Consider the following 17716-nt stretch of genomic DNA (forward strand, 5'->3'; position numbering starts at 1 on the left):
GCAGGCTTAAGTTTTTGACCTATAGTATCTGTAGGAGTTACAATTTAAATATGTGGTTATCATTGTGGCTGCTTCTAATAAACCTTCAAGCTACCAACTTTTACAAGAATCCTTAATATGTTTTTTGATAGATCAAATGAGCCTTCAATTTAAGGCTGTCCCTCCCAACAGCCTCATACAGCCTAAAAAGACATCAGGCTTAAGCTTTTAGCCTATAGTAGTTGTTGGAGTTACAATTGAAGAATGCCATTATTAGTGCTACTGCTTCGAATAAACCTTCAAGCTCCCAACTTTTTCAAGAATCTTTGATCATTTTTTTGATAGTTCCAATGGGGCTTCAATTTAGTGCCCTCCCTTCCGACAGCCTTAGTAACTCCAAAAGTAACAGCTACAACTGGACTAATAAGAAAAGGACAATTGTTTCCAAACTATCAAGATTATATAAAATCCTAAATACTCAATCAGAACCGAGATTTGGGGTTTCCATTTCCCAACTCAAAGATGCTTACTGATAACCCTGGAGTTTAATCATCATTACACAACAGTGTTTCTTCCCATCTTGTCAAAGAACTGATTATGTATCTTATCACAACTTTTTCCTACTTGACTGGTAGGGAGAGGACCTTTAGAGCTGTTGGTAACAGTAAAGCTGTAGGTAAACTATAAATTAAGAGATGTACAATGGGACTAAAAACAAGGTGAAAGGTTCCCGATCAGGAGGGAAAAATTCAGGTGAAAATTCTAGTCAATTTGAATTCATATTTTATTTTCAATTCGATGTGCAATCTCTAGCTGCCTGAGCTGAAAACTTCCAAGGCAATCGACAGTGGACTGATGCTTTGCCTTAACATCTGAATTGATGCAAGAGGATGAATCTCGCCCTTAATCAACCTCAACTGCAACTTATTTGCATGTTGCTTCTGGACATTGTAGTACCACGGTTTTGCATTACTTCTCCCAACTTCTGATTGGATTAGTCACTGCCTTGCAGAACCGAGAGTCCAGGCTCATATCAGCTTTGGTGTTTAGCATTCCAACACAGTCTACAACTGCAGTATTCTTTGGCAGTCCATCTAGAGGACTCATTCTTTCTTGCTCATAGCTTACTAAAAATATTTATGGGCAACTTTAATCTTATTTTAAGCATGAGCCCTAACAGGATTCTCTTGACTTCTGCTGATATTTGATCTCCAAACCCTTTGCCTTTGCCCCTAGCTGCCAAAAAAATATTTCAAAGGAAGCCTCCTCTAGGTTCCGTGTGAACCTGCTATCTGCCCTTTAGATGGATACTTCTGCTACTGGCACCATACTTGGTCATTAGTTCCTTAGCTTAGGCCAACTTAGACTGAAATATTGTGCTCTTTTGAACCTCCATTTGCAGGATAGCAAAATTGACACTCTTAAGTGACTGCAACTGTGAAATCTTTCAAGGAAGTATAAATAAATCAATTTAAAATTTTAAACCAAGGTGAACTACACATCAAAGATCTAGTATCAGAAGCCTAGTTCCACTGACTTATGGTTTTTATTGGTCATTAGATATAAAGCTCTATTGCTATCTTCTAGAAAATGGTGAACAATATCTCTTGGAAGTGATTTATAGGACTTCTAACATATTATATGATAGTTTTTATTTTGCAATTTGGAAGCTTCCCAACTAGGGAAGGGAAACCATACCCAAAAGGACAGCAATTTTGTAAGTCCTTCAAGAATTCTAAAATAACATATTATGGAAAGCTCAAAGGTGACATCCCAAAAATTAAATCAAGTGGTAAGACCAGTGTTACAAGACTTGGACTTGGCAGCTAGGCTTGGCCAAGATGTGGCAAATTGAAAAAACCATCAAATATAAAGTTTTTTTGAAACTTCTTTCATGCACCCTTTGATAAATGAACTTTAAAGACACAATAAACTAATCAAATAGAAGCTGCTTTGATCTCATACACAAGTATACATCGATCATATAAGTATAACAGTGGATTTAAGGAAACAACATCATTAGATATATAAATTTTGTTAAAGTGTTTAGAGTGTTAAAAACTCATGAATTATGATATCCATGGCATCAAAAACAAAAATTACGTTGAGTCATGAACTATGGTAAAAGGAGCTTGTATCCCTCAGCTCAGCATTACTAGTTTTGCGTGGAGTCATTCTCTCGTATCTCAGACATGCTTGTAAATGCTGCTACAGCCTTAGGAGCATTACTTAGGGTAGGGTTCGACTTAGCAAACTAGAAGTACAAATGTGATTTAATTATAAAAAAATTAACTGGAAAGAAGTCGAAAAACAAAAAAATTCTCTTCCATTCAACATGGCCCAAAAAGATTTCAATTTTTTTGTTTTTCAAAACTAGAGCAGGGATTGGGAGTAGTACCACCAATGGTTTTGAAGGGCAGAGTCCCTTGTGAGGGCCTAAGTTTATCACTTTTAACTATCCTCGAAAAGTCCTCCAAACCCTTCAAAAAATGTTCGACTTTCATGCTTTTATGTTTAAGCATTTTCAAAGTTCTGTGCCTTTTTTTCTTGATTCCCGTTGACCTTGTTGAGTATAACATCTAGACTCACCCAATACCCAAGTCGTGAGTTCTTGGGCCTTGTTTCGATGAGTCCTGGCTAGTCTTGTAACCATGGACTGTAAGACACATGGAAACGATGTAGAATCAACTAGGTTTTCAATTTTCAAACCCATACTGACTGAAATATGGCTTTATTTGCTATTGGATTAGCACTGCTTAATTATGGTGTCTCAGAACACAGTATTTGATGTCTCTTTGAAGTGATTTGAGAGGACATCAAATTCTTGACTTCTATGATAAATAAATTTGAAGGGGTGCAAAACAAAATTCAATGCCTTTAGAAGCACCATCCCAGATGGTTCTCTTTCTACTCTACTGCAATTGTTCTGTAATTGTACCTTTTGATGACATTAATAGATTATTAGCTGCAGGGAAGGAAAATAATTTTATTTTACCAAGTGAAGCAAACTAAGTTTCCCCAATCAATTTTTTATTACAATTTTTTGAAATTTGTATCTTTTATGTAGTAAATTATTATTGCTTCCTTCCAAATTTTCTGTTTCCTTTGAGTGTACATGCATATCATAATATTTCACTTTTTAAGGGACCTTTTGCTTCCTCAGGTCCAACAACGGTTTGAATCTCTGAAGAAAAGGAAGGTTGTTAGCAGCTTTACTGAACAAGGTGAACTTTCACACAAATTTTAAACCTAATATGTAAATAAGCACACATGTGCTACATACTTTCAGAATCTTTCTTACGAGGCATATATTTCTTCATTACTGTTTTGTATACAGAGAATCATGCTTATATTTGCGGTTACTTGGAAACTGAGATGTTGTAAGCTTTGTATGTTTGGTTAGGATTTTGAGTTTGGCAAATATGGAGAGGGGAACCCATACATTTTCCAGCATCTTTTATTGCTCTTCCCATCCTTATCTTTCTGAACTGGTCTATTAGCCAATATTTGCAGATTTGGATGATAGGATACTGAAACAGCAGCAAGAGGAGGAAGAAAGAAAACGACAGAGGAGGGAGAGGAAAAAGGAAAAGAAGGTATGTATGGAACTCGTGTATTTTATATTAAGCTAGTGTGTGAAGAACAGAGTCGTGTTTCTATCTGTTTATTGCATATTTTCCTGTTTGAAAGTACTTAAACAAACCAAATTGTCCACAAATCTTTTATTCTGGAGATGCATTAATCTACATGCTTTTGAAATCGTGTCTTGTTTTTATCTGACACAGAAAGAAAAAGCCTTAGAGGAAGATCTTGATGACTGTGATCAGGATGTGGCAGCAATGATGGGCTTTGGGGGATTTGGGTCATCAAAAAAATAAACTAAATCTTTTTCATCATCGATATAAAAATGATTTTTAAGGACACTAGGGTAACACTCATTACATATCAGTGATGTATTATTGAGGAAAAATATCAAGGCATGATGTAGAAGCAGATTAATTGCACATTTAATTCCTGTATACAACTTGCTTATGCAATTTGATGAGAGTTGTATTAGCTATTAGAAATTAACAAATATTACAAACTGGCTTAGAACGATTACTGTAATTTTAACTCAAATGTTTGTCTTTTCATATATGGCACCATGTTGTGATTTGACATGTTTCTCTTTAGATTGTATATCATGTTCGGTTGATACAGTTTTGCCATGTTGCCCCTTGTAATCCAAGTTCTTTACTGCAGTTTGCTATTTTCTTGGATGGCTGGTGTTGCATACAGTATTTACAACACATAGATAACAAGCTTAAGATAATGTAGGGAATTCCATATGATTGTATCTGGAATTAGCCCTCTAAAAGAACAAGAGAGAGAATGAAAGAAATTACATAGGTCGGTTGAATTCCAGTATACAGAATATTACAATTGCTAATCAAGAGTATAAAGGGCAATTCAATAACCAAAATTAAGTACTTGAAACTAAAATTAGTTGTTCAGGAATTTTCAAGGCTGTAGTCTCTTAAGCACTCCTACTTGGGTAATGGAACTCCCTGCCCGGGTAAGATAATTTTCTCACCAACATATGTTATTTTCTAATTGTATCTGCTCAACCTCATGAAAAAGCTCAAGAAAATTTAGCACAGTTCTTCTACAACCTTAAGAAAATTTGACCATGGAGAGAAAATCTTAAGGATCTGTATGTTTATTCAAAACCCATTTTGATGTGGGTGTGTAGGTAACTTCTTTAACAGATTTTACTCTTTGAACTGTTGAATTGTTGGGGACCAAGCGCTGATGGGTGTTGAGCCTTTAACGTCTGCATGTTCATGTTAGGTAGCCCCGTTTAGCACAGCTTATTGATCCCAAATATCAACAAATAACATTCTAGCTGCTTCTTTTCTTGTAATAATCTTCTTCCATAGATTTAGTATTGCAAATTTTTCTAAATCTATTTACTTTGACAAATAGTCATGTCTGTGTTTCTCATAGGCAAAGTAGCTGGAAACTCGTGTCCCTCTTTGGGCATGCATATCCCCATATCCAAAATGGATACGTATCCGATACAGCCCGTATACACGTCAGATGCTGTACCCATGCATGCCCAAAAAACCTTGATTTCTAATCGTGCCAAATACTATGTTATTTGATTTTTTCAAAATTTGGCATAAATCTTCTCAAATTTAATTTTAAAAAATTTCATTCTTGCAATTTGAAAAACAAAGAGATATATAAACAAAACCTACACCAATTGAGAAAGACAAACGAAATATTTTTCTATTTCAGCAACCCATTTTTTTGTGTTATCTTCAAGTGCAACTCTACTATTTTTGCATATTGTAAATTGTTAAATCAACTTATAATTATTTATGTAGCAATTATATGTTCATATTGCTCTGGAAGAATGAAAATTTCCTTAATAATTTAGAAAATTGTGTTAAATGTATGTATATTTGATTTTTATGAATGTTGTATCTAGCCGTATCCATATCCATGCAACTTTGCTCATGGGTAGTCCTACAAAATCCGTAAGAATAACTTTTTCATTGCTTGAAGATACGTAAAGAAGCATATGTAATCCTTCCTTTCTTATTATAGATTCCCTAATATGACATAATTTGCTTTATCAACACCCAAAAAAATATGTAATCCTTCCTTTCTTATCCCTAGTATGACATAATTTGCTTTATCAACACCCAAAAAATATGTAATCCTTCCTCTCTTATTATAGATTCCCTAGTATGACATAATTTGCTTTATCAACACCCAAAAAATATGTCACTCTAGAGGTATATGTCTCTCTCAAATAGAAGCCTTTCTGTCCTTGGCACACATAGTTTCCCCAACCTATAAAGTTAGCATATGAAGTCCTCTTTGCTTTTGACAACTCCTTGAGCTTGCAACTCTTCACACTTCTCACCAAAATCCTTGTCTGGGGCATATTTCTCCTTCTAAGCTTCTTTTTCAAAAGGCTCTAGTTGGCTCACCATAGAGCTATAACTAAACTTGGTTTTGAGCTTGTGGCCTAGTTAGCATATCCACCATTGTGCTTCATTTATAACATTGAATGTTGCAACTTATTTTGGACTTGCAAATATTGTAGAGGTTGGTAGTCAATATATACAATAGTTTCTTCGTCAAATAATTAATGCTTCCATTTCTTAATAGCTTGATCTAATGTATATAATTATTTATCATTTATTAAACACCAAATGTAAAAATCTTTGAATGATAACAAATGAGTTTACCTCCTTATAATAAGATAGCATTGGTACCATATTCACTTGCATTAATTTATACATACAGGGGTTGCTACAAATTAAATAGATCAAACATAGTAACATGACTAATTTTATGTTTCAACCAAAGAAGCAATACTCAGGAAAAAATCTCGATTATTCTCGATTAATTGGCAATCGGTGCTGCTCTCGATCAATTCTCCCAAAAAATAAAAAAAAATCGTTGATCGATTATTTGCCGATTTTCAACAATTTTTTCCGGTTTTAATCGCAAAAAAAACGCGATTAATCGTTCTGCGTGAAAGCGTGCGAAAAATAAATGCCGCAAAAACCCTAAAATGTCTGCAAAATTCGATAAATAGCCGTCTTTTTTCAAGGTTACTCACTAAGCTCGTGACTAAGGGTTAAGAGGCGAAGTTGAAGTCGAAGGGAAGCGAATAGAAGGTGTTTTTTGGTTGCGCGACAGAGGACGTTACCGGCGACTTGATTTTCTGAGGTATTTACAATAGTATAGCCGTCTATTATACTTTTGTTTTGCCAATTAATTCCCAAAACGACTAATGCTTCCTTGGTTTCAACAATTCAAATGTTTCATCATGTTCTCCATGATTGCAATTTTGTTTAAAAGTGGGGCCATAAAAGAAAAGATTGTGTATACTCCTAATTTTTGTGGCAATGCTTTTTTTAAGACTAGGGAATTTGCTCTCAACTCTTCCCCTTTGACCACATGCGTATACCAACCACTTTGCTAAACTTTATTTCTTCATATTGCATTGAAAACTATTTTCCTTTTAAAGGTTGAAATATTTTTTTTAATACGAATGAGATGTTCTTCCCATATTGAATTAAAAATCAAAATATCCTCTAATACACAATCACACATGAATTGACGAAAACACGTTATTCATCACCCTCATGAAAGTAGTTGATACATTTGCATAATTGAAAAGGAAGAACTAACTATTCATAGACACTTTTTTTTGTTTTGAAAGTAATCTTCTAAGGGACCTCCTTTGTATAGGACTTGTTAACGTCTAGGTTTGAGATACAACTTAGCGAAATATATCAACAATTCTTGGAAGAAGATATTTATTTTTATGGTCTATGCACATCCTCCAAGAGACATCTTTATTTCATACCATAATAATAAAAATTTGCATGGTGAAGTAGTTGACTAAACGACTTCTTGCTCTAATAGCTCTTGAAGTTGTTTATTAACTTTATGGCTTTATTAAAATAATTCTAAATACAAGCTCATATTTGGTAGAGGAAATTCATTTAGGAATCAAATCTCATGTTCCACCTCTTTTATTGGTGGGAATATTGATGCTAAGCATACCAATGATTGGGTTCTTGTATTATCCAAAAATAGTTTCTTGTCATTTTTAGATTTGCTATTATTTTTGTAAGTTTGGAGGGTGTATATAGAATTGTGAAAAGTGTGGCACAAAGTTTCAAGTACAATTCTATTTTAGAGTATCAAAGTATTTGAATTTTTTTTATGGCAACATAAAATTGGTTTGTTGGGACAATGTGTCTCAACTTTGTTTGCACAACACTATCCTCGTTAGAGTACTGTAGGAAGCATTTCTACATACCCTTCTTCCTTTCATAGTTGGGAGTGGTATTGTTGTCACACCAAGAATTGATGGTTTGAAGAAGCTTAAACCCTCACAATATTGTTTGGGATCTCATTAATCACTATGGGCTGGTGTTAGACCCAAACAATATTGTGAGGATGAAGTTTATGGGTTGGTGTGAGACCCATCTCTAATTTGGCGTTTTCTATTAGTTTTCATCCTATAATTTTTTCTAGAGGGCAAGTTTGAGTTGGTAGGTTTAAAGATATGCATCATGAAATAATCTCTAATTCAAAACCCTAATAAGTTGTAAGGAATACAAATCAAGTATAATTGAATGTTATAGGTAGGGTTATTGTGGTATATTTGAACTATGATTTATCGCCCTATGTATTATCCATGAAAATTTATATATATATATATATGTGTGTGTGTGTGTGTGTGTGTGTGTGTGTGTGTGTGTGTACACAAATATATATATATATACACACACACAAAAAAAAAAAAAATATATATATACATGTATGTATACACACACACACACACACGTATGTATAGATATGTATGTATAGACATACATACATACGGGTAAGTGCACAAAGATGGTGGTCAAAAAGGGGGTATAAGTGGACACTTTTTTTTCTTCTGAAATCAGGTGAACCTGAACTTGGAGGCAAAATTTGAAAGTCATCCACTCAAGATATGAAGATAATCAAAGAAAAAATATTGTATTACTCTGAATCTAGTTTTCAAACTACTAAACTTTTTCAAAATTGGATAAGATTAAGGGGGTCAAATCCTTCGCGCATGAAAAATAGACCTTGATTTTTTCTAAAAAACATAACATAGTGTTTGATGTGCGCATCAAAAAAGTCATAGTTAGATATACTATTTTGACAAATCCTTTGGTAGAAAGATAATTAAGAGTGAGAACCAGAAGATGTGTATTTTTTTGAAATTTTTTGTTGAGTATTTATTTTTATGATTTTTCCAATTGAGCACATCCTGAAAATTAGGCACTTGTTCGTGCGCGAAGCATAAGTTACACTAAACAAATCGAAAATACAATTTCTTTTTAAAATTGTACAGAATCAAGTGCACTACAATAATATATAAAGTTTTTAAAATTTGGATAAGTATATCAAAAGTTATTAAAAAAATGGTGCACCTATGTCTGTGAGAACTATGGAGACACTGGTAAAACAAATTCAATAATAATATGTTATTGTTGTTCAAATTTTTTAAAAAAAAAAAGGTTAGAAAGCTTAGAAGATGGGTGAAAATACGGTGGCAATTTTTGAAATATCCACTTGATGAAGTGTAAACCTGATGATGACAAAGTTGATAAACCAAGTTGATAAAATAAAACACGTCAAAAATGAGAGAAATGGAGGGAAATCAAACTTCCAAATGGTAGCTTTGTCATCCAGGCCTATTTCCAAGCCTAAACAGTCAAAAGCGCGTACGGGTACTTATGATACAAAAAGTGTGTACGAGGTACTTATGGTGTAAGAAGCGCACACACGCTCTTTTTACTATAAACAACGTGCACGCGCTATTGTATATATAATATGTGTATATACATATAATATATGTAATATATAATGTGTATAATATGATAGTGTATATACAATGTGTATATACATATAATATATAATATATATATATATATATGTATATAATATTATATAATATATTAAGTATATATATACACATATAAGTGTATTGTCTCCCCCTCTCAAACGCATACAAGGTGCCTCTCTCTCTCCCTCTCCCCCCCTCTCTCTGCCTCTCCCTCTCTCCCCTTCTCCCTTCCTCCATACCCCATCCCTCTCTCTCTCTCGCTCTCTCCCCTTCTCCCTTCCTCCATAGCCCATCCCTCTTTCTCTTCTTCTCTCGCTCCCTCCCTCCATACCCCATTGCAACTGTGTCTGCACTTTTATAAAAGTAAGTGAATTTATTTCTTGTCTGCAACTTCCTCTTTGATTTTTATCATGTATGCTCTCCTAAGAAAATTGACTGATGGATTTGTGTGTGTATATTGAATAGGAGGAATATGATTTGAAATTGAACCACGAGTGCATTACCGTGACAAACAAGGAAACCTGCAGCAATATTCTTCTCGAATGTGTTTTTAATGAGCAGAGCAGATGTGGAAAATAGTGTCAACAAAGCAACATGATGAGTCAAAGTACCTGCAATATGTTTTTTAGAAGGAAACAACCGGTAGGAAGAGAAAGAGGGAGAGTAACACAGATGATGTCTTGGAGAATGATAGTGGTGGGTATGCAAGAGCTCCCATGTTGTTACACAACGCCTTTCACCTAAAGAAATTAAAGTTTGTTGTATGCATGGAAGTGGTAGTATATGATGATCATCACTTGTCAAACGGCTTGGAACGGTACATACCCATGAAAGAAATCAAGTGTGTAATTCTTATAGTCACAATCGAGATCAGTCCTATAACCTTGCAAATTTAATAGCATCATATGTTTTAGAACTTAGGTAGTACTCTTAGGGTTAGGTCAAGCTCTTACACTTTCTTTTTAGCGAAGCCTCATTGTTTGTTCGCTTGGTGTCTCTCTTATGCTGACAATGGTCTAACTTAGCTATATCAAAACTAAACCACTGATGTTCTATTGTATGATGTTTTATTCATAACTTTAAATTTAATATATCATTTTATTAGCCCACCATATGACCCCTTAGGTGTCATTAGAGGTCGTATTATTTCCTAAGAGGTCATATGGTGTCCTGTGACCCCTTAGGACACCATATGATCCCTTAAGACACCATACGACCCATAACAACACCATATGGTGTCCTAAGGGGTCATAGGATGCCATATGTCACCTCGGGACACCAATGACCCATAACAACACCATATGGTGTTCTAAAGGGTCATATGGTGTTCTATGACCCCTTAGGACACTATTTGGTGTCGTTATAGGTCCTATGGTGTGCTAAGGGATAGTATAGTGTCATATGACCCCTTAGGACACCCTATGACCCCTTAGATTTTGTTAGGGGTCATATTGTGTTCTAAAGGTCATATTGTGTCCTAGATTCGATCTTTCTTTCTCTCCCTCCCCCCTCCTTCTCTCCCTCTCTCCCTCTCTCTCTCTCTCTCTCTCCCCCCTTCTCCCTTCATATGACCCCTTAGGACACCCTATGACCCCTTAGATTTTGTTAGGGGTCATATTGTGTTCTAAAGGTCATATTGTGTCCTGGATTCAATCTCTCTTCCTCTCCCCCCCTCCTTCTCCCCCCCTCTCTCTCTCTCTCTCTCTCTCTCCCTTCCTCCATACCCCTTCTCCCTTCCTCCATACCACATTCCTCTTTCTCTTCTTATGTAATTCCTATAGTCACAATCGAGATCAGTCCTATAACCTTGCAAATTTAATAGCATCATATATTTTAGAACTTAAGCAGTACTCTTAGGGTTAGGTCAAGCTCTTACACTTGCTTTTTAGCGAAACCTCGTTGTTTGTTCGCTTGGAGTCTCTCTTATGCTGACAATGGCCTAACTTAGCTATATCAAAACTAAACTACTAATGTTCTATTGTATGAAGTTCTATTCATAACTTTAAATTTAATATATCATTTTATTAGCCCATCATATGACCCCTTAGGTGTCATTAGAGGTCCTATTGTTTCCTAAGAGGTCATATCGTGTCTTGTGACCCCTTAGGACACCATATGACCCCTTAAGACACCATACGACCCATAACAACACCATATGGTGTCCTAAGGGGTCATAGGATGGCATATGACCCCTCGGGACACCAATGACCCATAACAACACTATAAGGTGTTCTAAAGTGTCATATGGTGTTCTATGACCCCTTAGGACACTATTTGGTGTTGTTATAGGTCCTATGGTGTGCTAAGAGATAATATAGTGTCATATGACCCCTTAGGACACCCTATGACCCCTTAGATGTTGTTAGGGGTCATATTATGTTCTAAGGGTCATATTGTGTCCTGGATTCGATCTCTCTCCCTCTCCCTCCTTCCCTCCTTCTCTCTCACTCCCTCCTACTCTCCCCCCCTCTCTCCCTCACTCTACCTCTCCCTCCCTACCTCCCCCCTCTCTCTCTCTCCCTCTCCCTCCTTCCCTCCTTCTCTCTCCCTCCCCCTACTCTCCCTCTCCCTTCCTTCATACCCCTTCTTCTCTCCCTCCCTCCCCCCTCTTCTCTCCCTCTCTCCTTCCGTCTACCTCTCTCCCTCTCTCTACCTTCCCTCCCCCCCTCTCTCTCTCTCCCTCTCTCCCTCTCCCTCCTTCCCTCCTCCTCTCTCCCTCCCCCCTACTCTCCCCCTGTCCCTCCCTCTCTCTATCTCTCTCCCTCCCACCCTTTTCATTCACATTTTTTCTACTACCAATAGCGCATATAAGGTACTGAACCTATTAGTTCACTGCCCTACCATAACTTTTTTAAGGTGTAGGAGCATGTACGCGGTACTTATTACTTGTAAGCACGTATGGGGTATTGAGCCCATTATTCGCTACCCTAAGATAACATTTTTTAGGCTTAGGAACGCGTACGCGCTACTTATTAGTACAGAATGGGAAAAAAAATACCGTTGGGCTTGCTAACATTTTATGGACTAACAACACATACGCGGTTATTAATGTAACGCGTACGCGGTACATAGACATAGTTTTAGTTTCCCAAGAGCCTCAACGGCCTCAAAAGAAGTTTTTGAGGTCGTTGAAGGCCCCATTGGAACTGTGTCTGCACTTCTATCACTGTTTTATACATAGAAGTAAGTGAATTTTTTGTTTTTGCATGATTTCAAATAATTGAATTGTTGTTCTTATTAGTTTTGTCAATAGTATTGTGATTGTTTAATAGTTTGATTCCAAAAAATAGTGATAAGATGCATATTTATGGTTATTTGTTTGTTTATGAACTTTTGTTTACATATATATGTAATATGATTCTATTTAGGACAACCGATATCAACCATGGGAAAGAACAAGCGAGGAACGATGGAACAACGAGAGGCTGAAAAGGAAAGACAAAGGCAGTGTATGAAAAAATTACATGACATAAGAACAATGGGAGAAGAAGGTATGTCATCCTCAACATCTCAATTCGATTTACCAAAGGAACCTAATGCACCTAATGCAATTGAAGAAGAGACATTTGATTTATCATATGAACCTAATGCAATTGAAGAAGATACTGCATTGAATAATCAATTAAATGATGAACATACACCTTCTCTATTTGACGAATTGAATGTACATAATGCAGCGATGTTAACACCTCCTATAATCATTCGTAGGAAACCAAAGTATCTAATTGACATTGATGAGAATATATTGAAGTCAATGCCCAATAAAATGAATGAACGAACTTGTAGGAGAATGGTTAAAAGAATATGGCAAAACTATTTTGAAAACTTAAATCAAACCGCAAGATGTCAATTAATTGTTCAAATGATTAAAAATTTGAATTTTAGAGAGACAATGAAAATTCTAGGCCTAAGATCATTTGAAAGTAACAGTGAAAGAACTATTGTGAGAAATATATTTGATGCATATCAAGCTATTGGTTCAAAATCACGTACTAAATATTCTAATGCTACTCGACGTGTCATTGCATCAATCATAATGAGCAAGAAAATAAAAAAAGATCCTTTGATAAGCAAAACAAGTAAGTCATTAAACATTAGTAGAACAACATTAAGTAAAGCATTAAAGAGGCGGGAAAAAATAGAGGAACCTAACAATAATTCTCTTTGGGCATTCTCTGGTAGACTACCATGCAAAGACAAGGTTGTTGTTGATGCACTAAGAACATTAATTGAAATTTTTTGGCATGGCAACACGAGTTTCACCCAACCAAAGATATGTTGTTAGAAGGCGAATTAAGTCTACAAATCGTGAGCCACATGCCAAACACTATTTGGATATGACTCAAACTAAATTTTATGAAAGATTCCTTCAAAAGTTTCCTCAAGTAAGAATTTCTCAAAGATTTTTTGAAATGGCAAAACCTTTTTATATTAAGATTAATCATGTACGCACCATGTGCTGTTGTAGGATGCATATTGAATTTTCCATGCACTATGATATTTTTCATCATATTTGTTCTACTTTGCACATTAACGATGTTTTGTAGGAATGCAATATACAAGCACCTCCTAAGTTGGTAAGAGAATTTATTTCAAGTGTGCTATGTAATAGACATGATGGTTGCATTTATTATAAGATGCTTTGTTTGGAAGGTTCTTGTGCTATATGTGGTGGTTTGCAACGTTTACCAAGATGCGTACATTTGGAGAGCACACATGAAATTGGTACGAAACTAGTTTCTTTTGAAAAATACAAGACAATCACATATGGAGTTAAAGATGGAAAAGATTTGAAGAGATGCGAGCTAGTGAAAAATGATATATGTGTAGCTGAATTTATGAAAATATTTCAAGAGAAACTAGTTTATGAGTACATAATGCATGCACATAGAGCTTGATGGTTAGATGAGCAATTCAAGTTATGTAAGGACACATTTCCTCTTGGCACCATTGTCTCTATCCTTGATTTCGCTGAAAATTATACACTACGACCTCAAAATGAAGTGCAATCTATATATTATCACTCTACACAAGTTTCTATTTTTGTACACATAACATTTATTCATGCAGATGATAGCACAGAGGAGGATAGAATGGTTGTAAGAGGGTATCACTTCTACATAAGTGATGATTGTACTCATTCATCGGAGTTTGTACAAGGATGCTTTAAAGTTTTCTATGATAGTTTAAGGGAAATGAACATACGATACAACCGACACTTAATATGGTTAGATAATTGCACCGCATAATTCAAGAATGCAAGGATGTTTTATTGGTTGACGAGGATGCATATGACAAGCGGTGTACAACATTTTTGGAATTTCACTGAGGTTGGACATGGTAAGGGAGAGCACGATGGTACAAGAGCATGTGTGAAAAGAGCCCTAGCTAGAGAAGAATTGAAGTACAAAGGTGGTGCTGAGTTGATAGATGCAGAAACAATTGTGCGATGGTGTAAGTCTATGATGGGTCCAAGTAATTGAGGTACGTTAATGGTTCATAGATATTTTTGGTTGATCATTGAATTTAACATTGAAAATTATCTAGATTGTTGTACAATTACAGGATCAAGTGACATGAACTCATTTATGAAATCAAATTCAAGTTCACTAGTAATTTATACATGACAAATGGTTTGTTTTTGCTCTTTATGCATGTATTGTTTGTGGGAAGAATGTGAATCACAAGAGTGGATTGACAAATGGTCTTGTAGACCGTTGGTTCCCATTGATTCATATCAAATTCCCAAAGCACTACAACTGAGCCAGATGGAGACATCAGTGGATTTTGACCATGTATCCAACCTAGTGGATTCAGGTGATTTTTTGAGTTAATTTTTTTGCAAGTATTCTTTTTGGTTCATTTTGTTGTACATCATACTTTATTTTTGGTATTAATTAACACTTTATAAAATGTAGGTCCTATGTGTATGCAGTTGTTGCAGAAGAGAACAATGAAGAAGGAACAAATTACTATTTGTGTCGTTGTGTTGAGCCAAAAAGAAAATTGACAACCACAATCATTGACGGAGAGGGTATTGAGTACCCAATAGGGTCTGTTGTCGTGATAGGAACATGGCTTTGGAGATACCCTATCAAGAATTATGATGTTTGGTTGTTCGAGGACTTTGAAACACAGACATATTCTTCATTTCTATAACCTTGTTGTTGCAACAAATATTCATTTGATGAAGTATCGTGGTAGACCTCATAACAAGATTTTATAGAAAGTTTGTGAATCTGACCACAAGGCAATACTTGACATAATATGGGTTAGAGTCGATCCCGAAGGCTCACTTGCTTGATTCTACAGTTCAGAGTAGAATGATTTTGAGAATTTTGTATAAATCGTCGACGAATTGTTCTATATTCGTTTTTTGTATATATAAAGACATGAGATAATTTTTACATGTTTAGGGGCATAATTTTGTATACTTAAATGGCAATGAGCTGATTTGTACATATGTACATACCAAATTTTGTATATTAAAATGGCGATGAGCTGAATCTCACATATTGTAATGCCAAATTTTGTATATTAAAATGGTGATGAGCTGAATTGCACGTATTATAATGCCAAATTTTGTATAAAATCCCATGAGATGATTTGTAAGATATTTTTTTGTATAATCAAATAGCCAAGAGTTGATTTGACCATATTTAGAGGCAAATTTTTGAATAATATGTGACAATGTTTTGTGACTATTTTGTGTGTCAATGTTTTGTGACTATGTTTTGAGTATATGTGATGTGTCCCTGGTCAATCATGAACATTCTTGATTCTTGTATAATCATAAAGAATTATTTGAATCATTATCGGGTCATAGGGGTCATAGATTGAGACTAGATATAATTTGAGCAAAAATTGTCATCGTTGTCAAAAAAATTGTCAGAAAAGTTGTTTGACAATTTTTTGGACTTAGGGCACTTGAGAGATCGCCCCGGTACGGTATGACTCTTGAAGTTCCAACACTTTGGGATGCATGAGAGGAGCATGCATAGCGTAAACCTACCCACCCAAACGTGCTCACGATGTTGGTTTGTGCACATGACGAACCAAATCAATTCTAGCCAATCCTGCAACTTTGCATTGCATGCAACTGACGGTTTTTGCAGCAGGCAAAAAAAATGCTAGCAATTGAAAATGGCTTCGAGTCGTCAAAAACCGAGATAAGCCATTGTAAAGGAGCCTCATGCAACCCCATAGGTTTAAATGGATCGACCATATGTGTTCTGGATTGGAAGAAACAGTCTGTCAAATTTTGATAATTTTTTGGACTCATGGCACTTGAGAGATCGCCCTGGTATGGTATGACTCTCAACTGATGCTTTGGGATGCATGACAGGGGAATGCCTAGCGTAAAACTTCCCACTAGGATGCGCTCATGATGTCGGTTTGTGCACACGACGAACCAAATCAATTCTAGCCAATCTTGCAACTTTGCATTGTATGCAACTGATGATTTTTGCAGCAGGCAAAAAAATGCTACCAAATGAAAATGGCTCCGACTTGTCAAAAACTGAGATAGGCCATTGTAGAGGAACCTCACGCGACCCCATGGGTTCAAACGGATCGACCATATATGTCCTAGATTTGAAGAAACAATCTGTCAAATTTTGACAAGTTTTTGGACTCAGGGCAGTTGAGAGATCGCACGGGTATAGTATGACTCTCGACGTTTCGATGCTTTGGGATGCACGACAGGGGAATGCCTAGAATAAACCTACCCACCCGGACGTGCTCATGATGTTAGTTTGTTCACACGATGAGCTGAATCAATTATAGCCAATCTTGCAACTTTGCAATGCATGCAACTGACGGTTTTTGCAGTAGGCGAAAAATGCTACCAATTGAAAATGGCTCGGAGTCGTCAAAAACCGAGATAGGCCATTGTAGAGGAGCCTCATGCAACCCCACGGGTTCAAATAGATCAACCATATGTGTCCTAGATTTGAAGAAACAATCCGTCAAATTTTGATAATTTATTGGACTCAGGGCACTTGAGAGATTGCACTGGTATGGTATGACTCTCGACGTTCCAGTGCTTTGGGATGTACAATAGGGGCATGCCTAGTATAAACCTGCCCACCAAAACACGCTCGCAATGTCGGTTTGTGTACATGACGAACAAAATTTGACCATTGCGAGCGTGAGGGTGCTCTCGCACCAAACACATATTGTTGTTTATATTCATATTGTCGATTTTTGTTGTTTATATTCATATTGTTGATTACATATGCAAATATTCATTTAAATTTATAAAAGGGCAGCCACCAAATACAACGAATACACAATAATGAATTGAATACAAGGAGTTTTGTAGGATCAATTCAACATTTT

The 17716-nt window shown here is 35.9% G+C and overlaps 1 protein-coding gene across 6 annotated transcripts in view; it reads left to right on the forward strand.

The window, feature by feature from the left end:
- LOC131055869 (uncharacterized) overlaps positions 1-4151 on the forward strand; it is an 88508-nt gene extending 84357 nt beyond the window's left edge. For 5 of the 6 annotated variants that reach the window (XM_057990188.2, XM_057990185.2, XM_057990187.2 and 2 more), the window contains 3 exons: positions 3143-3203; positions 3493-3575; positions 3765-4151. In XM_057990188.2, coding sequence (XP_057846171.1) covers positions 3143-3203; positions 3493-3575; positions 3765-3857 — 237 coding nt within the window. In that variant the 3' untranslated portion in view covers positions 3858-4151. Of the gene's footprint in view, positions 1-3142; positions 3204-3479; positions 3576-3764 lie in introns of those variants that run through there. The other variant, XM_057990189.2, reaches the window with a different exon arrangement.
- The last annotated feature ends 13565 nt before the right edge of the window (positions 4152-17716 follow it).

This window comes from Cryptomeria japonica, chromosome 11, assembly GCF_030272615.1.
Source record: "Cryptomeria japonica chromosome 11, Sugi_1.0, whole genome shotgun sequence".
In the NCBI taxonomy this organism is placed as follows: Eukaryota; Viridiplantae; Streptophyta; class Pinopsida; order Cupressales; family Cupressaceae; genus Cryptomeria; species Cryptomeria japonica.